The sequence below is a fragment of the Ochlerotatus camptorhynchus genome, unplaced genomic scaffold (genome assembly GCF_037179485.1).
Source record: "Ochlerotatus camptorhynchus isolate MF236.1 unplaced genomic scaffold, CSIRO-AGI_Acam_v1.1 ptg000099l, whole genome shotgun sequence".
NCBI classification, from domain to species: Eukaryota; Metazoa; Arthropoda; class Insecta; order Diptera; family Culicidae; genus Ochlerotatus; species Ochlerotatus camptorhynchus.
The window spans coordinates 2,327,501-2,351,712 of NW_027040589.1; the positions used below are offsets into that span (position 1 = coordinate 2,327,501).

The following is a 24,212-nucleotide window of genomic DNA, read 5'->3' on the forward strand; positions in this document are numbered from 1 at the left end:
ATCTGCTTTGATCGATTCCCTTCATCGACTTTCTCTTTTCATAACCACTGATATGCAAACAGATTTCGCGCTAATTCTACCACATAGTTTGATAAAGGAGGTTCTTATCTAGCGTCCAAAACGTCAAATACAAAAGGGAAAGATTTTGCAGCTGAGTTGTTGACGAACGAGAAAGTCGATGAAGAGAATCGATCAAAGCAGATAGGACCATTTGAAATGTTCATCGAGAATTCAAATGTCCATATTGTAAAATCTTAAAATGTTAGAAGTGGTTTTCAAGATACAAGGACAACTGGGATACATGTTGTTTTAATCACGAAAATATTGACAAAAACCTCCTAAAGGGTGATACGGTCAAAATTTGGTCAAGGGAAAACGCGTGTAAATCGGTGAAATCGTTTATTTAAAAAATCAAATTAAATTTCTTTTTCAAGTTCAATTAGTATAAAATTCAGGAAAAATATTCAGTTAGGCTTCCGCTTTTCCAAATCCGAATTGCCGGGCCTTACGCTTGACCCCTGCCATCAGATTTTGTACAGCCACCTTGTCCACCTTCTTCGCCGCAGAAAGCCAGTTTGCCTTGAACTGCTGCTCGCCCTTAGCAGTTTTTTTGGTCTTCTTTAGGTTCCGCTTGACAATAGCCCAGTATTTCTCAGTTGGGCGGAGCTCTGGCGTGTTGGGAGGGTTCTTGTCCTTGGGAACCACCTGCACGTTGTTGGCGGCGTACCACTCCATGGCCTTTTTACCGTAATGGCAAGATGCCAAATCCGGCCAAAACAGTACGGAACAACCGTGTTTCTTCAGGAAAGGCAGCAGACGTTTATTCAAACACTATTTCACGTAAATTTCTTGGTTGACAGTCCCGGAAGCTATGAAAATGCTGCTTTTCAAGCCACAGGTACAGATGGCTTGCCAAACCAGATATTTCTTTGCGAACTTTGACAGTTTCATGTGCTTGAAAACATCTGCTACCTTTCCCCTTCCTTTTGCCGTATAAAACTCCTGTCCCGGAAGCTGCTTGTAGTCGGCTTTGACGTAGGTTTCGTCGTCCATTACCACGCAGTCAAACTTCGTCAGCATCGTCGTGTACAGCCTCCGGGATCGCGCTTTGGCCGTCGTATTTTGTTTATCATCGCGATTTGGAGTCACTACCTTCTTGTAAGTCGATAGTCCGGCTCGTTTTTTGGCTCGATGCACGGTTGTAGACGATACACCCAGCTTATTTGCGGCATCTCGGAGAGAGAGGTTAGGGTTTCGCTTGAAACTACCGGCAACTCTCTTTGTCGTCTCAGCAGCTTCCGGTTTTCGATTTCCCCCCAATCCAGACTTCCTGGCTGTCGACAAACGTTCCCCAAACACTTTAATTACATTTGTAACGGTTGATTTGGCAACTTTTAGCGATTTTGCCAACTTTGCGTGCGAGTAGCTCGGATTTTCGCGATGCGCCAGCAAAATTTTGATACGCTGCTCTTCTTGCTTGGACGGCATTTTGACAACTGAAGAGTGAATTCCAAAATCAAAATAGGAGCAACATTCTACACACACACACCTTCAAAATGAGGGGTGTTCAGGTTTTTTAAATGCAAAATTGAAAGAAATACGTCAAGTTGATATTGACCAAATTTTGACCGTATCACCCTTTATGTTAAGCACATGAAATTTATGTGTGGTTTATAAAATTAATGTGTGGGACGTTTAATCGAATTTATGTGTGAAATCACACGAATAAAATCTTTGCAGTTTTATCAGTGTACACAAATTTCGAACTGTTGCAATGGTGATCAAAATTATCACCGATTGCTTGCAAAAAGCGCTTTCCCTAACACAGATTTCCAAATAGAATTCCATCCGGTCTCGCAGAACGGTGCTTATTCAATCACCTTGTGTGGTGGTGTCCGGTCGGTCGTCATCAACAGCAGCAGTGCTTTCGACGCGTGACGTCGAACATTGTTTTCCAGTACACAACGAAAGGCTGTCCGCAAGCAGCGAGCTACAGCCCACATGAGCGTCTATTCACCGAAGAAGGAGGAAGAAACGGCACCGCTACTGATCCTTTTCAGGACCACCATAAATTTGTTAAAGAGTATTTTCTGGATATTTGTCAAGGTCATCAATCGGATGTCAAATCCCATAAGTTTAAACCTAACATACCATGTATTTTTAAAGCAACATTGTGGGTGCAATTTTAAAAACCAAAATCGGTCGGGGCATGGCACCACAAATTCCGTGTGTTTTGTGCGCGAAAATCCGTTTTGAAAATTTTGTTATCAGAAAACGAGGCGTTTCCTAGATGGGAAAATGTGGTTTCCCTAACACAGTCACCGAATATTGATACCGAGCCGGTAATCCTACGTCAAATCTACGGTCGTGTCTTGGATAAAACCTCTTATTTTAATTATTTTTACTTATATTATTATAATATATTATAATTAAATTGTGGTTTGCTTAAAATTTATTTCCCGGAAAAAAGTGATCGTCAAAGGCCATGTCTTTTTCGGCTTGTTGTTAAGGGGGGTGGAGAGGTTGTTGTTAAGGGGGGAGGGGAGGTGTTTACATACATCCTTGCTGCAGGACCTAGTGCCACACCGTCCGAAGTGGTAATGAGCAGAGGTAGGAAAGCAGCGCTGTTTTATATCTTTTCACAGCAGAATGATGTGCAACCAAGTGGTATTCGTTTATGATGACTGGGTTTGGGGAAAACGTTTAGTTCATGAAAATAGTGTAAAAATTATCATTTGCGCATATTATATTTGGAAATTTATTTCAACAGATTCGTGAAATAATATTCTATCGATTGGCGTATTTGGATTTAAATTTCATCTATAAATGACAAAGTTAAAAGCGTTCAAAGCCTAACACTATTTCGCCACACATATTTTTTGAATATAGTCGACAAAGATAAAATTTGAGTTCTTTCTACTTTGTTTTGAGTTGAGCCTCTCACTTGCAGTCGTTATTATTGTCAAAAAAGGATCGAGAGATTCGACCCAACGATATAGTTCAGCCCAATACGTTACTTTTGAGTAAGTTGCATATTCTCAAATTTACGTGAATTAAATTTTGGGTAGAATATACTGAAGAGTAAGTATTTTTTTGCTGGTGTTAAATGGAAATTTGGGTTATTGGGCTGAACCCACGATGAGTCTAATATCGCGAATACACTTATAGACTTCTCTGACGTTTGTGGAATGCACAAGTATTAGTGCAGCACTCGGGGAAAGTTGATTTTGTGTACAATGATTCTTTGACAGTGTGCAAAGAGTGTATCATTTTGTCAATTTTTTATGCATTTCAGTGTTGAGTAGAGTGAAAGAGATAGAATCAAAATATTCTAGTACATTTGGTGAAAATGCTAGTTCAATCCAATAGTAGTGTTGCCATGTGGTACAATCCAGTAGTAGTGGTGTTGCCATGTGGTACACTGAAAAATTGCAATAGCAGGTTAGTCACCAAAGTTTTCGAGCCGCTCCGTCTGTCACTTCGTTTGTGATATCATAGAGGTAACCAAGGAAGGTCCCGAAGAAATGTGCATAACTTTTTGGCTCAGCTCTGGTACCATAGAGGTAACTCTAAGACTAGTAGGTCCCAAAGAAACATGCTAAACTTTTTGGCTCAGCTCTGGTACTATCTTCGGTCCCAAGCTAATCGATTCACTCCTCGAAAATCCACTAGCTCCTCATTTTATCTGTCAAACATCCATATCGAATCAAAACAAACATTGTGTAGTACTAGAATTTTGACTAGAATGGGGTACGTTAATCGTTTGCTTGGGACCAATAGGCTAGTCAAGTAGTGAGGCTGACATTACATCCCGTAACCTTAAAATTTTTATTTTTTCATTTTATCATCAATCATTGAAACGCCGCGCTACATTTTCCCCAGTAGGCATGCAACACTCCCTGCTACACCCTACACCGAGCCCTACACGGACTTCACTTTCAGTTTCAACGGAAAGCGTGCAACCACCAATCCCCTTAACACCACATGGGCATCTTCCGCAATACGAAAAAAAAAACATCGGGCGCACTGAAACACATCCACTGCAGTGTCGGATCATGCTGATGCCGTCGACTGTGGAGTGCTTCTCGGCGTGAAATGCCGCGCACACGACGAGGTGGGGGAGTTGCATTTCATTATTACTTCATCGCAGCTTTTCCTCCACCCGTGGCAACACCCCATCTCCAATTCAACCGCAGATAGGTTCGGACCGATCGCGTCACGGCTCAGACACACTTTGCGTTGCACAGTGGGGCATTTCTTCTAATCTAGCCGGCCAAAAGTCGATTTTCAAAATGAACCAAACTTGATTTTTTAACTTTTAATTTCTTATTCAAAGCTCACATCGTTGCACAAAAGTGCCGTTTCAAGTAAGCGAGAACGTGCGGTTCATCGTTCAATATTTCCTGTGTTTTCTAGGCACTCCAGACGTCATGTCTCATGTTAACACTTGCTTCTGTCTACCCGTGAAACCTTCCAAATGGAGCGATCGATAACTCCAGGTTCCCGAGGCAATGACAAAAAATTCGTTAATGGTATCTTTCCGGCATATTTTTAGGCACGATTGGTGGGTTGAACGGCGGTTGGATTGTCAGCTCGATAATCAACTGCATCACTTTGTACTTAAAATATTTCAACTCTTTATTTTCTTCTATCTACACTATGCACATCGGGGACGGCACAGCTGTAACGCCACACAATCTTCCTTTTTGTTCGATTTTCAATCCGAACTTTCATTTGCTTTATTGTAGTTTTGGGATGCTTTTCGCGTTGTTATGAGGACATAGCCTTCTGCGAATAGTTTAGTTCAGTGCTTCAAAGTTTCATTGGCATTGGCTGTCAGTGACGATTGTCAATCTCGGTTGTCATATCTGACGCCAAATGCTAATTTTTCTCTGAATTGGCAATATCTCGTAGCGACCATCACCCGAGTTTACAAAACTTGAGACGGATGCTTAATGACTGAAAAATTATGTTTGTGGATGGATTGATTTGGCTTGGACACATCCTGCTCATACCATATTTTTAAGATTTCACATATAGGCCTGTATAGAGATCGAAGCGAAGTGAAAACCTCATACAAAATACTAAATTTATCACCTTGCGTGAAAAAGGAAATTGGCAAATTTTTCACATCGCTTTGAATTTGTTACCGGTTCAATACTCGGCACAATTATAGTCGCTATATTCATAGTCTGGCGGATAGAATCTTGATCTATCAAAAAGCGGAACCATTTCAATATATTTTAGACCAACAATTGAAAAGGTACTATCAAATTTATAAACAAAACGTTGATTATTTTATCCTCGCCAATCGAACGCAAATTACCGGCATCATCGGATAGGGGAACCCAAAGATGGTGTCAGTTTGCGTAAGCGAGCCTTGAGTCACGAGAAAAGGGTTTCCGAAGTTTTGTTCGTAATAGCTGATGTGCTCTTTTCTGTTGTTGGTCATGATTTGCTCGATTGGTTCCGCTGTTTGACAGCTCAATTGGTTCCCGAGATTCTATCCGCCAGACTATGAATATAGCGACTATAGGCACAATATGCATGTTCAAGGACAAGTTATACTTACAAGAAAAGGGACATAGGTTTGCTTATCACAGTAAATTTCCATTAGGAGTAATTAAATATTTAAAAACACTTAATTTGTTTATTGTTCTTGCTCGGCTCGATATATTTCTTTCAAATGTACAGTAGTTTAAGTGACTATTCCATGTGTTGAGTTTCCTCAATGGGGTTTGTTTTCTATGTGCATTTATAAAAGGCAGACTTGAAAACATATATGTACATTGCTCGACTCCCGTGGTCATAACCTGAAGAACCGGCTACACAACACATAATGAATCTAGGAGGTTGAGAGGAGATGAATTGTAGAGATCGAGACAGTTGAGCTTGGTCCGTCGAAACGAGCAGAAGTGCGCAAAAAAAAAAACTATATCTGCTATTGGGTGTTCAAGTGACAGTGGTTGGTTGAAGGTCACGAGTCAACCTTGGTGAAGTCATCACGAAGTCAGTGAAGTGCGATGCAGGGGTACTATTACGGCCCCTAGCCTGGAGGATACAGCGTGGAAGACTACGATCGTGTGACTGTACCGATCAGGCGTCAACCTCGGCGGGTCCAGATCATTCGCTGCAAGTCCGGCGTGTTCGAACCTCTCTTCGGTGATTGGTGTGGGGAATATCCACGGAATTCCCTCCTGGAACGTCACCCGGAGGGTTACTGTTGGACATCATTCCAGGACGGACCACAAGTAAGCCCCTGCTCAACACCCTACGGTGCCGGTGGTCAACGAGCCCCAACCGCTTCTTCGTTGGATCACACGCGACGTGGAAGTCAAATTTCGCGATGTTTAAGTCAAATTTCTATTTGTAACTTTATTTCTATTTTCCGAGCCTAAGGATGGCATGTCTTTGTTCTGCTTTATTGTGTCTTCGTCCGCTTTGTTTCTGAGTCCTCCTCGAGCAAGCCAGCCGACCCTGAGTGGTTAAACCACGGGCTAGACGATAATTACAAATTGTAAACAGATGCGATCCAGCGAAATCTAATTTGAGATTTTGTATCTTTTTCGTTTACGTTTATTTTTTTTTCGCGCATGCAGCGCTAGCGAAAAGAGCAGCAACTATGCGAAAAGTTGACGTTTCGAGAAAGAGCGTAGGTATCTGTCAGATTTTCACTTCACCGGAGTTGTAAACTGATCGATTTCGTTTCACATGAACTGTAAAATGCGAAAAAAGGAAACTGGAAAATGTTCCACAAACATTTTTTCACAACCTTTTACGCTAGTGAAATTTCATGAATCTTCGTGTGCTTCAATTTTCGTTTCGCTTCGATCTGTATACTAGGATTATTAGGGTAATGTGTGCTGTAAATGGGGTACACGACGTTAGGCATACGGTCGTTAGGCATACGGACGTTAGACATACGGACGTTAGGCATAATGTACGATAGGCATAAAGGACGTTAGGCATAATCTACCCGATGAATTCCAGAAGGATGATAACGGGGACCGTCTATTGATTGCTGACTTCGGTGACAATAATGAAAGAGCCTTAACTTTTTAACTCATGAAAACGTGCGACGTCTTGGAAAGGCAAAGTATTGGGTTACAGATGGTACGTTTGCCACAGTTCCTTGTTTCTTTCGGCAACTCGTCACTGTTCATGGAAGAATCGCTCCCTCACATCAGCAGGCGGTTCCGCTAGTTTTCATTCTGATGACAACAAAAACAGAATCGTTGTATCGAAAAATACGGCAGGAAATCCTGGAAGCAGCAGGTATGTTTTTTGTTATTGAATGAAAAACCACAGAATTCACCATTCTTCATTTCATGAGCTGTTCTTTGGCATCATATTTTATTCAACGTTAACTGTTTTTTTGTTATTAAATTTAAAATCACAGAATTCACCATTCTTTATTTCCTGAGCTGTTCTTTGAGGAAAACCTTTTCTTCTTTGACAATTCAAGACCAACAATTGAAATAGCCTTAACTCCATTTTGTAAACAAACCTTGTAAGGCCATTTTCTCGCGAACCGAAACCTTCATTTGCAAACCTAAACCACAATCGGGTAGAGGAGAATTTCGCCTACCTGTTCATTATGTTGGTTTGCCTTGGCGGACTTCGGTTCGCGAGAAAATGGCCTCACAAGGTTTGTTTACAAAATTGACTTAAGGCCATTTCAATTGTTGGTCTTGAATTGCAATATGTGTGTAAGAATATATTACAACAAATGTGTGACTTTTTGATTCTAGATGCGATTAATTTCAAGATATAGCTCAAAACTATGCTGAGGTTTCATTGCTAGATTACTTAACCGCTATCGCTACTAATCTTGGATCTAGGTAAATATGTAGCTACGTCACTTATGATATGATAAATAATGGATTCCAAACTGTGCTTATTAAATAAACTATGTTTGTTTATCTTGCATAATTTTTTATTCAACGCTTAGCCTAATTTAATCATTGTTTACCATGTTCGAAACAGGTTTCTAGAGTTGCACAGCAGCAAGGTATTTTATGCCTAGCGTCCATTATGCCTAATGACTTTATGTCTAACGTCCATTATGCCTAACGTATTTATGCCTAATGGGGTACACTCCTGTAAATGTATTAAATTAGATTGGTTAGCATTTGTATCAATATTATACAATAATACGAAGAAGATCTCTCTGACAGTTGATGTTTTTTCGTTTATTCAATTTTTTTTTCAATTATAATTTGTTGATGAATATGAGACTGCTTTGATCAATTTTGAGTAATTATGAGTTACTCATATTTACTCACTGCAAAACAAAATTACTTCTGAGTACAGCTGGCTTGCCTCTTGTTTAAAGCGATAAAACATTAATTTTGAAAATAATTGCGATGTCTTTCGGCAATATATTGTGGTTATTTTTTTATTAATGCGTTTATTTTTCCAAGCTCATTTGCCGTAGCTTTGCGGAGCCGATATTCATTGTTTAGATTACAAAATTACTTAAAACTATTATTATTATTATTATTTAGCTTTATTAAGGAGGCTTTCAGCCTTGGGCTGGTTCGCCTCCAATAATACTTAAAACTACCGTTAGTAAAGCGGGGCCGATTTTTCGCGGCTATCTCGAGGTTAGAGGTAAAAAACAAATGGATGGCAGGGTAGGGATTGGGAACACAAGGTTTGGAGAGCAATGTGCTCTTGATCTCGAACTAAGCGACAAACTGATGAAAAAGACAAACATGGGGGTACAACGATGGGCAGCTAACAACTTGGGGAACACAAGATGACACTTTCTACTAAATCCTCAGATCTATTCGTTTTAAAACACACATAAATTGAATTGCAATAGTCAAGATCTCGGCTCGCCAAGATGTCTCGAGCCCTGAGGGATGCGGATAACTCGGATCTAGCAATACAATGGAGGGTGCATGACCAAAGCACGTGATGGATCTCGTGATAACCACTACCACAAGCACACAAATTGCTGCCCGCGAGCCCTATTCGAAAGACATGCAAATCCAACGAGCAGTGATTGGACATGAGCCTCGACATGACACGTATAAAGTCACGGCTCATGTCCAACCCTTTGAACCACGGCTTGTTCGACAACTGTGGGAGAATAGAATGTAACCATCTTCCCAGATCACTCTCATTCCATTTTTGTTGCCAGTTGGTGAGGACTTGCTGACGGGTAATTGAGAAAAATCCACAAAGGCGATTTTTCGATAAAAAATAGCGCCTTACATAGCGCCCACTTTAGCCAACGAGTCCGCTTTCTCGTTACCCGCAATGAGCAATGAGATCGGACCCAGACTAAAGTGATGGTATAGGAGCAGTTAGATAAAGTACTCAATTTGGCTCGGATTTCGGTCAGGAAATACGAGGAGTACTTCATCGGCCTCGGAGCGTGCAATTAAAAAAAAAAAAAAAATCCACCGTGTTACGAAAAGTTGACTGGTTTTGACCACTTATCACTCTGTCAATAGCGGATGGATTTAAATTCTAAACAAGCCAATCAGTTGAAAATTTTTCTACAAATCTGTTAATAATCAGTTTATCAATTTTCAATAGGTCACTATTGAAAATTACACAAAAGTCCAACTGTTGCAATGGTGATCAAAATTGTCACCGATTGCCCGCAAAACGCGCTTTCCCTAACACAGATTTCAAAATCAAATTTCTTCCGGTCTCGCCGAACGGTGCTTATTCAATCACCGTGTGTAGTGGTGTCCGGTCGGTCGTCAACAGCAGCATAGTGCTTTCGGCGCGTGGCGTTGAACATTTGTCCAACAGAAGGAGGAAGAAGACGCACCGATCTGATTCAGTAGTGAGTCGCTGTGAGCCAGTAATGCCAAGCGCGTCATCCTCGTTCCAAACAGGGTGTTGAACACCCTAATAGCTCAGCATTACTCAACCATCCAGACAAAATGGTTTTTTTTCAGTCGTACAGTGGTTAATTGCATAAACACTTCGAATTAAGGTAAGGTTTTCTCCAAGGGGCAAGTCAGCTGTAAATAGTAAATAGTTTCGCAGCGAGTAGATTTGAGCAACTTATAATTACTCAAAACTGATCAAACTAGTCTCGGTTTGTTCAGCATATACAAACCTTCAATGAAAAGTCAAAACAGACGTCAACTACCTACTCGAGATTTTATTTATTTGAGTTGAAATCATGCATTTTTAAAATTTAGTAAGCGATAAAATTGTATGAGATCACATGCAGGACGGCTCATATCTGATAACAGATTGATCGGTGCTATGTGACATCAATCCGCATTAGTCGTCAAGATATCGTAAACAGGGATTTGATTCTTATGAACACACAGGATTTATCGTAGCTAAAGCATTTTTTATAGGCGATGACCGGGTAATCAACCCTCGACTAGTGAACCTCAGCTGGTGTATTACCATAGAGGTAACTCTAAGACTAGTAGGTCCCGAAGAAACGTGCTCAACTTTTTGGCTCAGCTCTGGTATTCTCTTCGGTCCCAAGCTAATCGATTCACCCCTCGAAACATAACGATTTTAAATTGGCTCACCACTTTAGTAGCCTATTGGTCCCAAGCAAACGATTAACGTACCCTATTCTAGTCGAAATTCTAGTACTACGCAATGTTTGTTTTGATTCGCTATGAAAGTTTGACAGATAAAATGAGGGGTTATTGGTTTTTCCTATGTTTCGAGGGGTGATTCGACAAGCTTGGGACCGAAGATAGTACCAGAGGTGAGCCAAAAAGTTGAGCACGTTTCTTTGGGACCTACTTGTCTTAGAGTTACCTCTATGGTAATACCGGGTTGCCGGAATGGGTATTTTACGAACAATCACAGCTTACTCTATGACCGGCACAATCGGCACACCTGCGGAACACTGATAAAAAAGATGACCCAAGATTGGTTCTACTACTACTTTTATTTCAAAATTTGGCCAATCCAATTCAGAGAAAAACAGTCACGGTTCTTCAGAGTAAATTTTGAAAAGGATTGTAACTTTGGGTGAACTTTTAGCACACAAAATTTGAAAATTATATTGATCAATTTGCTTACGAGGAAAGTTCCATTTAATACCTTTCAAATGATCTAAAGAGAACGAAAATTGGACGTAACATGACAGAGATATGAACATAACAAATTTGTCATGTTTTTTTGGGGGGTGTCCATAAACTTATGCTCGGAAGTGTAACTTAATCAGAAAATTCTTCAGAAGGAGACTTTCCCTCTTAAAACATGACCCAGCCTCTGTTTGACCTCAAATCATTGTAAATATTTAATAAAAAATCGGTTTTTGGCAGCTTGGGGTAGTTTCATATTTTTGGCCAGCTAGAATGGTAAAAATACCCCACTGTGCGGCGGTACTGGAGTAGGAAAGGTAGTGAGTACCTATTCCTACAATAGTTGTCGGCCTGTGCAGTCCTTGCGCGGACAGAGACAGACGGTTTGGGTTTAAGATCGATGTATTTTCTCCGAATCCATCTCTCCTACCAACCAGCTCGTCATCGTTTGGATTGTGGAGGGTTTGACTTTGAGGTCCGTTTTGGGTCGGTCGGTCGTGCAGTTTCGCATTGGCGCTTAACCACGACGGTCGGGTTCGTCGCTTGAAGTGGCGCGCAAGTTTTTTGAGGTGAAATTCAACAGAATCAGCTCCTCAATATTCGTAATTTGCACCGGAGTAAAAGTGAGTGAGTGCGCATTTGCAGCGTGGTCGTCATCGGTTTTAAGCAGTGAAGTAATTTGTCAACTGCTCGGCGCGCGTGGAGGAAATTATTCAAGTGCCCGGTTGTGTAATATATGGTTTTTGAAAAGCAAGTGACGAAAGGAAATAAACGTCTTTCGATTGGCCTTTTTGGCAGCCAAAAAAGATACAGCAGAGATCAAGGAAGTGAAGAGAGTTGTGCATGTAACTAGTTTTTGAGGGAATTGAGCAAACAACAAAAAGCGCTTTCCCGTTCAGCATCGAAGGGAAGCAGTTGAAGAAGTTTGAAAGATTGCAACTGTCTTTTTTTTCTCAACTGGTTTTGTCTAAGATTTGATTTGTTCGAAGCACCACTAGCAGTGACCGACCGTTCGTTGGTTGGAGATTTGTGTATCGAAATTACGTAAGGAACATCCGTCGCCGACCGACGTGCCAAAGAAAACAGATTGAAGACCCGCGCAGAAGGCAGAAGGAGACAAACCGAGAGAAAAAATGAGACCAAACTGGATTAACGTTTCAATAACTGGTAAGTATAAAAATAACCATGTGCAACAATTACACATTTCGCCACGCACGCGTTCGAATGCAGCCAATATCACAGCAGCTTTCGCAGGTTGAAGTTGAAGTTTGTGCAAGTCCTGGGCCCGAATTCCGTTACGATATTGTTTGCGATTGTATATATTTAATCCACCTACTCTCGCATCAGCTGCTCGAGTCGCAGAGTCGAGAGGTTCGATTTGGCGACGACGACGGCCACAGAGTGATTGTGATCTTTGCTTTGTGTTTACTTTATTTTCGTCGGGCGGGAGAACCAACTTTCGCATGAGGATTTTGCAAAACAGAAAGTTTCAACCGAGCTGTAACTTGTAAATTATGAGTGAATTATCCGCATTTGATTATGGTTTGTCAGACGATCCCACACATTATGTGGTTTGTCAATTTGATTTTTTTCCGAGCTTCAATTTGAATGAATTCATTTTAAAATTGAAAAATTAAAATAATGATATCATCAGAAATGTGCGTTTGAATCCTAATTTGTAACTCCTGGATAACGGGGTGTTATTGGGAGCGGCACCTCAATTCAAACAAATCAATTATTTAGCATTTATGAACAGCAGTAACAGATATCAGATATCAAGAGTAATTTCGCACTTAAAATTTAAATTCGGAACCAAATTACTTGTATGCCGAACCTGTAGAGATCCTCAATTTTAAAATTTGATTTCGTTATTATACACTGGCCCACCTCAGAGAGCTTGAGGAATTATTATCGGAGCAATCTATTTTTGCATCGCATGGAGGAATTGCTATATTTTTCCCTTGATTTTTCCAGAATATCTAAGATAAACACTGCTGCTCATTGGCCATAGTCTTTAATTCACTATTTTGCCACATGCAAACATCTCATAAAAAGGTTGAATTTCTTCATTCGTTTTGAAGGTACACACTTAGAAAAATTGATGTAAATTTAGGTGCTCTGAGACTGACATATACGAGCGTCAATTTTGACATAAAATTGAGTCATAATAGACGCGATATTCAGCTCAATCAATCACTTAGTTTTAGTATTTACTTTAGTACGGAGTACTTAATAAATCACATTGAAAATTCATGGAACTTATATAAAGCAGTGTCTATTTTTATCATTTACTATCACACGCAAGGAGTAGCGCTTCAACCCAGTGTAGATGAATTGCGTTTGTTTTGAAATAGCGATCGAAATGAACAACATCAACGAATACGCGTTTGTTGATATTCACCAGTGCTTGATTATCAAACCGAAAATTTTCTAAATCAGAATTGAACCTCAAAAGCAACATCATTTCACACAAAATGATTATTATGAATATTGTCGACTCCAAAGCCAAATACCTCGATATGATCATAAATAACACGACACGTTCTTCAGCGCTATGTTTGTGTAAAATGAAAATAATTATTTTACATTTGATCCTCAAAATCATCCCGATAAAGATGAGGATAATTACTAATATTGCCAACAATAGAGGCGATAATGAACATCCAGCGCAGCCACGAATGAAGAAAAACAAATGTTAACTTCGATACTCAGAGGTTGCCTTGATCAAGAGAATGCTGTTGTGTCAAAATTCAAATTAATGCAGGTAGTTGGTCAATCTGTTAAGGTTATCTTTATTTTCAGCTAAGTTGAGTGTAGAAGTAACAAGGGGTAAGGGGCACACCAATCTTGGGTCATATTTTTTTGTCAGTGTGCCACAAGTGTGCCGCAGGTGTGTTGATTTTGCTGCTCGTTGTGCTGGTCATAGAGCAAGCTGCGATTGTTTGTAAAATATCCATCCCGGCAGCCCGGTATTTCTGACACGTTGAATGTTTTGGTTTGAAATCGCAAGAATAAATCGAATTGAGGATGACGCGGGAAGTGGCGGGTTGTCGAAATTTTGGTGTTTTGTGTTCATAGGATAACAAAAGTCCTGTGTTTTAGTGCTTTATAATGCCCTCAAAGGCAGACCAGAAACCTAGCCTTTCGTGATTTGACAGCAACGGTCTATCAGCGGCCAGAAAGAGTTGGAACCGGTGGTGAACATTGTTGGAGACTGACTTTAAAGTATGATGTATAGACTTCTGTAGTTTGTTTTGTGTGAGTTGCAGCATTATTTGAATTAAGGGTACCAATGGGGTCTGATTAACTGCCTCCTTCTCTTGAGCCCACTCTAGAACCTACATTTCGTATTTAGATCTATAAGTGAACTGCTGATCTGAATTCCTCCGGTATATTAGAGGATGTTCCTGAATATACAGTCAAACAGAACGCAATGTTGTGAACAACTTCAATGGCAGTTGTCCAGCAGTGCTCCCATATATTGACAACAATCCAATGCCTACGAAATTGTGCCGAAGGTGTACCGAATCTAATTTCGGCACAATGTGCTGAGTGACTTACCCCTTGAGAAGAAATGATTTTTATCAGCACTGATACAAAGTTTCCTGTAATTCTACAAAGATTCTTTAATTCAATTCCATAAGCTCAAATAAAGCTCACTGAACTTCTTCCCAAACCATTTAACTTATCCCTGAGCCTCTAGTATGTTCCCTAAATTTGTGGAAAGTTCTGTGAATTGCTGGAAAATTGCGTCCACTTCTACGAAGTTTTCTGAACTTATACGATTTGTACGTGTACGTGTACGTGTAACGACTGTAGCTCGTCGTCATGTATTTTGCCGATGGCATTGACCCGAGGAAATCAATTGCAATATGTATTGACCCACGGACGATCGGGTAACGGTCGTAGGATCACCGGTTCCGGCGGAGCGGGAAGTTGAACTAATCGACTTCCTTCACCAGCATCGTTCTCGTAAGCGCCGTTTCATCAGGGACTGTCATGGGTGCCCTTCGTGAGCTAAATGAAGCATCCTTTGGCGTAAGCTTTCGGTTATGACCAGTTTGGATCCACGCAAGATAAGTGAATTCACATACGTATACTCATGACGCAACGGGATGTATTGCTTCAGATCATCACAGTTCCAAGAGTCATTTATGATACACACTTTCATTACTGTATGACTTCTTCAATGTCAACAGCGGCAGCCTCCTGGATAAAACGCATGATGATTTCTGTTTTGGGATCAAAATCTTCTTCATTCATCACACCTGTCAACACTGACAACGACTCAGCTGAAAAACACCGTATAAACAACAATCAATACGAAACTAACGATTTTAAATTGGCTCACTACTTGACTAGCCTATTGGTCCCAAGCAAACGATTAACGTACCCCATTCTAGTCGAAATTCTAGTACTACGCAATGTTTGTTTTGATTCGCTATGAAAGTTTGACAGATAAAATGAGGGGTGATTGGTTTTTCCTATGTTTCGAGGGGTGAATCGATTAGCTTGGGACCGAAGAGAGTACCAGAGCTGAGCCAAAAAGTTGAGCAGGTTATTTCGGGACCTTCTAGTCTTAGAGTTACCTCTATGGTATAAACATCTCACATTCATCACTTCATTGTCATTAATGTGCGATCTTGATCTAATCTAGAAAGAGCATCAGTCAAGTTGGCTGACCCTTTACGATAAACTTTACTTTGAACTAGCATTCATCTCACAATTCCAGCAGTTGGTCGCGAAGTGGCCGTGAATAGAGCTTTCAGTGGCCTATGGTCAACAATCAATACGAAACTATCGATTTTAAATTGGCTCACTACTTGACTAGCCTATTGGTCCTAAGCAAATCGATTAACGTACCCCATTCTAGTCGAAATTCTAGTACTACACAATGTTTGTTTTGATTCGCTATGAAAGTTTGACAGATAAAATGAGGGGTTAATTTGATTGTCCTATGTTTCGAGGGGTGAATCGATTAGCTTTAGACCGAAGATAGTACCAGTCTTAGAGTTACCTCTATGGTACAACCATACAGGTAACTCTAAGACCAGAAGATCCCGAAGAAACGAGCTCAACTTTTTGGCTCAGCTCTGGTACTATCTTCGGTCCCAAGCTAATCGATGCACCCCTCGAAACATAGGAAAATGCACCAACCCCTCATTTTATCTGTCAAACTTTCATAGTGAATCAAAACAATCATAGTGTAGTACTAGAATTTATACTAGAATGGGGTACGTTAATCGATTTGCTTGGGATCAATAGGCTAGTCAAGTAGTGAGCCAATTTGATTCCCACACTGGGAATGACACTGACGAAGACTGCACATTGTAGTCGAAATACGTATATGTCATCGATACCAACATTATTTAAGTGGAATTAAATGGAAGATAACCTTTTGTGCTGTTTTAGGTCCGGGTTTGTTTAACTGCCAAATTGTGTTCTTCTCCAGTGGACCCGAAAATCACGATATCGTCGATGAAGACAACTGTATTTTTGCAATCTGCGAGAATGCTTTCCATAAGGTTTTGGAACAACTCTGGTGTACAATTCACACCAAAAAGTAACCGATTATATCGGAACAAATCCCAATTTGTAATCAATGTTGTCATATCTCGGCAATCATTCGTTACTTCCACCTGGTGAAACGCCTGCTTTATATCCAATGTTGTAAACAGTGTGAGTCTTTGAATGGCCCGATTCGCCCTCCGAATGTCTATAAGATTCAGCCACGAATGGACAAACACAACTAAAAAGCTGACTTCGACGCTCAGAGGTTGCCTTGATCAAAAGAATGTTGATATGTCAAAATTTAAATGTATGCAGGTAGTTTGTCTATCTGTTGAGGTTGTCTTCATTTTCAGCTATAGGTTCAAGGCCTAAACGAAATGTGGGCGGAGGCGGAACAGAAACGGAAAGTTTGTCAGACTGACATCAAGATGCCTAACCGAAGTCGATTTGTTTCTAATTAGTTTTAAATCCGACAAGTAGGTTTACACATATCAGGCTTTTCCGCTGCCGCTGCCGTTGCGTTTCCGCTGTCATTACGCTACACTCAAAATAATCTACACGTTGACGCTACGTGAAAAATCACGTAAGCTCTCAATTTTTCCTCTCCTCTCAGTTTTACGTGACTCACGTAGAATGTATGTGATGTCCCTAGAATTTCACATAGAGTTTTATTTTAACACACCTAAATAATCAATGAAATGTACGTGATTTTTCCATAACACTGAGTCTATGTGCATTTCACGTAAAGCTTATGTGATTTCCACATCTAGAAAAAGAGTGGTACGTACACTCAGAGCGCTGCAAATCATGGCGGCACCATGATGTGCTTTTGTTCGGTATTCGGTAGTGGCAACATGTAAGAATAACTATATGGATTATTTTATTCTATTTAACAAAAACAAACTGTCTGTTTCATCGTGAATGATGTCAAGCTGTCCATCAGTTTCTTCCTCTAAGGAAAAAAATATTAAAATAAAAATAAAAAATCAATGTGGTCTATTTAGAATATTTGAATATATTAAAGAAATATTATTAAATTATACTATTATGAATACAGTAAAGATTGTATCCACATATTAGGAAATATTTGTATAAACAGTGTCAAAATATTGATACTAGAATCCTCCAATGAATGTCACAAACCAAATCACGTAACTTCTATGTGATAATCCTGTGACGGTTAAGCTTTATGAAATGAGTGCCACTACATGAGAATCACGTAGCTCTTATGTGAAAAGTACGATGGAAAAAATCTACGTATGTTTTCACGTAACAATTACGTGAAAATTATTCTGAGTGTAGGGCCTTGAGTATAGAAGAAATGATTTTTATCAGCACTGGTTTGTAGCAGAGACGTTGAATAGAGACACTGAAGCAAGAAGAACCAAACGAGCAAAGTAAATAAACATTACTGTTCGCTCAATTCACCAGAAAGGAGTATTGTTCTCAATGATGAAAAAGGTGTTTAATTATTTTCATGAAATATGTTATATCTGCTGTATATTTATTTATTGTTGATTCAAATAAATACAACATTTATTAGTAATTAAAAACTATTTCAAATCGGAAACATTTCATTTAGTTTTATGGCAATACAAATGATTGCACTGCAAGCAAAACAGTAAAATATGACCAAGTTATACCACAGTCAAACAGACATAACTCTTAGAAGAAAATTCTTCAAAAAATATCGTCAAGCGTATTTTGCATGCGCACTAGCACCATCTATCATCCACATTCCCAAGCATTGATGTGCAACTAGAGCATCCCTCGTTCATGACATTTTTTCACTAGTTGTGTTTTCCTCGTTCTGTCAACGCGTCAGCAGTGTTGAATAAAAACAAAACAGATGGAAGTCAGTGATGTCGGTTCTACTAAATTTTCCGTAGATCTTTAGAATTGATTGAATTCTGCAGAAATACGGATCCGTAGGAAAAATTCACAGAAGCTAAGACTTTTTTTAGGGATTTGTTTTGTTTGTTTAGAGTGCTTTTTCTTTTGCTGGAAACAAGTTTTTAAACGAGGTAATGCATCAAGGGCCCTTTATACCCCCGCTCATCACTTTAATGTGTGTACAGCAAAAAAATATAATCTGTAACAATCAATGAAATTTTTTTCTGTATTCGTCAGATGTGGTGTGTGTCTCCAGTTGGATGCCTTGACCACTTATCATTTTCAAGAGCTGACATCTACTACCTAGACGTGAAAAGAACTGGCATCACTGATAAGTTCGAAATTTGGTGGCTTGCTCTATGCTTCAGTGGCGCCACCATGACAAATGCAAGCACATTCCCAACTAAAACATTAATTGCGATGAATGTGATTGTGAGTGTTATGTCTGTTTGTCTGTGGTTATACTGTCATGGAACGAATGGCATACTTATTTGATCGACTTTTGAACGGCTTATGGATTCTCAGCCTAAAGGAAACGAAACGCTTTATTCAGTTCCGGTCGAACGTACAAATTTTCTCAACAGCATTGCGGCACTCTATGAAAGTCATGTGAAGCCGTTTGAAGAAACATGGTTGCCAGTGCCATTGCCAAAAGATCCCTCAAAAACCGTGCTGCTGTTTTGACAGAAATTTTCTTTGTGCGTCTCTATCAACGTCTCTGGTTTGTAGGTAAGGATGGCTATTGACCTTTTTGACGTTTATAATGCTTACTTTCGCTCCAGCCAAAAATATTGGTTTGTTATTGTTATCCTCACTTTCGGCCCATCAATACTTGCGCATATAGAATGGACTATTTTTTGCTCGCGAGTGAATGAAATTTCCCAGCATTTGAAAGGTAATTGATGGTACGTTTTGGTGGTGAAATCTAAGTGGTACGAAGTCAATCTCTTTCAATTTTCAAGTTATTTTGCATGAAAAACATTAATTTTTTTTTTTTTTTTTTTTTTTTTTGATTTACGGTTTAGCGACTTTGCAGTCAATTTAATTGTTTATAGGAAAGTTTGAACATACTGAGAGGTAAGCACATATCATCGGTAAGAGACGGGTGTGTGAGAAAATTTGCGAAAAAATCTAAGGGCACCGGTGGGATTCGAACCCACAATTCCCATTCAGTACACGGGTGCATTGCCAATTATACAACGGTGGACCTATGGTCTACGGATGTATTTGGCTAATGACATTTGAGTTTCGAATCCGTTCCCCACCCTAGTCTTTTTGCGCAAGCGTTCTCTGATACACAACAATCGTCTATTATCGACGATATGTGCTTGTACCGCAACCACTCAGTAACAGTCGATGTGAACAAACACAGCTCATTTTTGTTGTTCATCTTACATGCTGAAATATGTCCAGTACAGTATGACTCTAACATTTTGAGCTGCCGGCCTCACCTCCGACCACCGGGCCGTAGTTGATGAATATCAATTAATTTTACTTTTTGATTTACGGTTTAGCGACTTTGCAGTCAATTTAATTGTTTATAGGAAAGTTTGAACATACTGAGAGGTAAGCACATATCATCGGTAAGAGACGGGTCTCACCCGTCTCTTACCGATGATATGTGCTTACCTCTCAGTATGTTCAAACTTTCCTATAAAGAAAAACATTAATTTTCTTGCCTTTATTTACATTCTCTCATTATTTGATTCAAGAGATTGATAACTCAGCACAGTGTGCCAAAAACACAGAAGGGCACACCATGGCACACTCATTGGCACCCATAGTACATACATTTTATGATCTCTATTTCTATAACTATTTCTGCGCCTGTGCAGTGCGGATGTGTCAAAATTTCACAATTTTTGGTTTCCGCCAACCCAGTGGCAGGCGCGTAGGCAACATGTTATACAGTGACAGTGGGCCCAGGATAGCAAAATAAATGATTTGAGGCCGGGACATGCTGCCTAATGTTGGTATAGGCCTTATCACTGGCCTGGTTTCCACAACAGATAATTTCGCTGGAGCCTCCAACTCACCCTCAAGGCCCACGCACATTAGATCCGGATCGGACGCGTTGCGGCAAAGTGACAGCTAAATCTATTGTTTAACTGTCAAATTTACGTCAACGCAACGCAAACGGATCTAATGTGGGTGGCCCTTTAATACCATGGTCCGCAACCGGAGCAACGGAGGATGCCGACATCACGACGACGACCGGGTTGTTCGTTTTCAAAGCACTTTCGTCGTTGTTGTTGCTGCTACCGTCTCTGACGTTTCTTGTGCTCGGCGTATTGTATGGACTGGCGGCGCCACTAACCCAACTGCTGCTACTGGATGGATCGTTTCCCTTCCGATCGTTCTATCTATATCGTCATCTAGACCAATCTAATCATCGTGCGGCAGAGGACAAATATCGTCGTCCAGCATCTTGTCGGGATGCATGAACGAATCATCCATGTGGACATGCTCATCCGTCTGACTAAAGCAAATATTCACTTCTACGTCGCACTTCTACGGATTGGTTGCGTACGGTTCGGAGAGGCCGATTTTGGCAAAATTGAACTGTGACGAATTGATTTTCTGCGTCATCCATTCCATCTCCAGTAGTTCCAAGCTTTGGGATTCGAAAGCAACACGTACTTCAATTCTTCACCGATTTCGTGCAGGATTTTCTCAACGTCCACGAATGGGTGCTCGAGGAACATCAACACGTACAGTGTCACATCGAGAGCCCCCATTTCCAGTTCTGGGCCAGAGTAGCGGTTGCCTGCCAATACTTCCGGACTGCAGTACTCGGTCGTGCCGTAGAAGGTAGAAACAAATTACCCTTCCTGTACGAACGTCACCGATCCGAAGTCAATCAGCTTGATATGGAAAATGTGATCGATGATAACGTTCTCGTCCTTGATGTCCTGGTGCAGAATGTTCAGGAAAGCAACCGCATTAGCAATCTGTCGAAAGATCCAACAACCCAGCTTCTCCGTCATCACGGGTTTTCGATCGATAAACTTGCACAGCTTCATCCCGGAGCCGTGGATTTCCATCACAACCTGGAAGAACCTGTCGTTCTCGAACCAATCGAACATGTTGACAATTTTCGGATGCTTCATAAACTGCGGCACGAGCTTCTCCTTCAGTATGAACTTCGATATCACCAGCAACCTATCCACATACCTGTACGCGCCCTTCCCGGTGTGCCTCACCAGTGTGTAATATTTGCTGTAGTCTCCGTCTGATTCTGATGCCTATCCTTATCCTCCAGGTTGTTGTACGATGAATCTGGATCTCGGCTTACCCAGATGCAGTAGACCTTCCTCCCATAGGGAAGCGTCTGATTCGAAATGGTGTACAGTATGTCGTTGTTGCCATCGAAGTGAATCGCTTCCCCTCGGTACTTCCCATCCGAATAGATCGACCTGAGTGGTCCACACGGAATCGGAAGCGCTCCAACGGCCAAATGTCGTTTCTGTCGATCTGGCGTTGACGTGACCGTTGTCTTCGGTAGCTGATACATACTAAAACAAAACATTTGAACTGTCAAAATACCGGGTTGTCAAACATACAATCATTCACAAACAAAGTCATTTCGATGACTGGCTCTCTTGGCACAGCCCGACACACTTGAGGTACACTGAAAAAAATGTTGACGCAAAATAGGTGAGTAGAGTGACCATCCCTTGATTTGATTACAATTGCTTGAATGAGCCAATATTTTGTAACGTTCGAAATAAGTTTTAAAATGGTTATCAAGTAGAAAACTGATCAATATTAAGTCAAACGGTCGAATATGCTGTTGCTGCTTTCCCTCGGACCCGTTTATTTTGATGTTTAAGTTTTCGATGATGAGGAAGTTAACAATCATTAGTGATTATTGCAATGAATTAATCATACTTTTCCATTGATATGAATTAATTTGGACGGCCTTGTAAGATACACTTGTTTTGCTACTTTACAATTTAAGTCAAAGATAAAAGTTTGAGTGTTGCTCCTAATAATTTATCTTTCGAACGAATCTGTAAGCCATCAAGGTCCTGATCGTTGTATTTTTTTTTGACAGCATCAGTTGGTTTTTTTGACAACCATTTCGATCGTCACTACGCATATATATTTATATTCAGGATTTGAAAATAACGAGGGCAGTAGCATTATGTTAAATTTGCATGAATTCATCGAATTGTAAGTCGAGTGAGGGGAATTACAAACCACGCGGAAAATATTGAAATGTATGGTAATGACTTGAATCCCATTTGAATTAATCATTTTGTTGATGATATATTTGATGAAACGAAAGTATGGCTATAATTCATGTACAGGGCATTGATTGTGTTCATTTAAAAACTATGGACCACATGGAAACGTAAAACCAAAATGCCTGACTGTGACGCCATTCGATATTTTGAACCTTAATGATATGCGGACACAGTTTTGTTATAATTTGCACCTTCCGGCCTAAATATTAGTCATTAATTTGCTTATAGCTCACAAAGTCGACCGGCACAAGGGATCGCTATAAGCGAAAATTTGGCACAGGTGAAATGCTTCAAGGCAGAGTTTCTCCTAATTAGATCGATCCGCGCCCACAATCACCGAAATTATCATAAGTTGCAAATTTATCATAACATTTCGGAGCATCCGGAGCATAATGCAACGATGCGTCTTTCTTGGTGGGTCAACTTTTCCGGGTTAGACTCGTCGTTGCCGTCGTCTTCACAGACCTTCTCCGATTAATCAACGGAGGGAGTCCACCGCGCATCGGAGCTGTTGCTCTACGGTCCCCAAAGAGTGCTGAATTTAATTAAACAAAATTCAAATGCGGTAAAACGAGTTAAGTGTGAATGCGTGTGAACTGCTTTATCGCTGAGAGTGCAGGATTTGTGACCGCATTGCATACAATCGGTACCGGTGGCAGTTTTTGAAAGTTAATCAGAATCTTTTTACGTAATGAATCGTCGTGACAGCGAATCAAATCGGATCCGCCTCTGATGACATTCGCTTCAAATTGCGCTTGACCTTTCTTCTCGTTGGAAAGTGGTATCAACCATTACGGAACCAATCTGCACTTTTTCCTGCCGTTGTTAATAAACGAATGGACACACTTTCACACATTCCACATCGGTAGGTACCTACATACTTGGGATAGGTCATATAAGGTTACCTCCTTCATTGCTGCTACTGCAGCTGCTTGGCGCTTAAAAAAAAAAGAAGTGAGTGAGCAATGTTAAAAACGATGACGCAGGAAAAGGAGAAAAACATTAGATGTGATAACATATATTACGGTAATCGCTACCGTGTGAGCCGCGCATAGGCCCGCGATCCGATGGCCACCCAAACCATTCACGAGCGAGGATCATCCGAATCAAGACCCAGCATAGCCAGCGAAGCAGCAGCAGCAGCAGTAGTAGGCTCAGACTCGAGAGTAGAAGAGTCTCAATGTGCATAATGATAGATCGTAGGAGAGCACTCCACTCGCGGCAGGAGGAAACAGGTCGGAGAATGACGGCCTAAGACGACGCGGCGGAGTGCGCGAGCATATGTAATGTAACAGTCTCGAGTATACTCTATTACAACATTTGTACCGATGCCCATGTGTACCAATGAAAGCGAAATCATGGTGGCATGAGTAAGCATAGTCAAGAGTGGGATGGCCAGAGAGAGAGAGAGAGAGAGGTAGAGAGCGAGGAAAAAAACGAGAGTACTCTCCGCGAACGCAAAAGGGAAGTTGTTTTGTTGTTGCATAGCAACCAAACAACAGCTCGGCGGTGCGGTAATGAGGAGATTTAA

The 24,212-nt window shown here is 40.6% G+C and overlaps 1 protein-coding gene across 1 annotated transcript in view; it reads left to right on the top strand.

The window, feature by feature from the left end:
* LOC135698958 (serine proteinase stubble) overlaps nucleotides 1–24,212 on the top strand; it is a 667,696-nt gene that overhangs the window by 482,400 nt on the left and 161,084 nt on the right. The window contains exon 2 of the mRNA XM_065219118.1: nucleotides 12,156–12,194. Coding sequence (XP_065075190.1) covers nucleotides 12,161–12,194 — 34 coding nt within the window. The 5' untranslated portion in view covers nucleotides 12,156–12,160. The remainder of the gene's footprint in view (nucleotides 1–12,155; nucleotides 12,195–24,212) is intronic.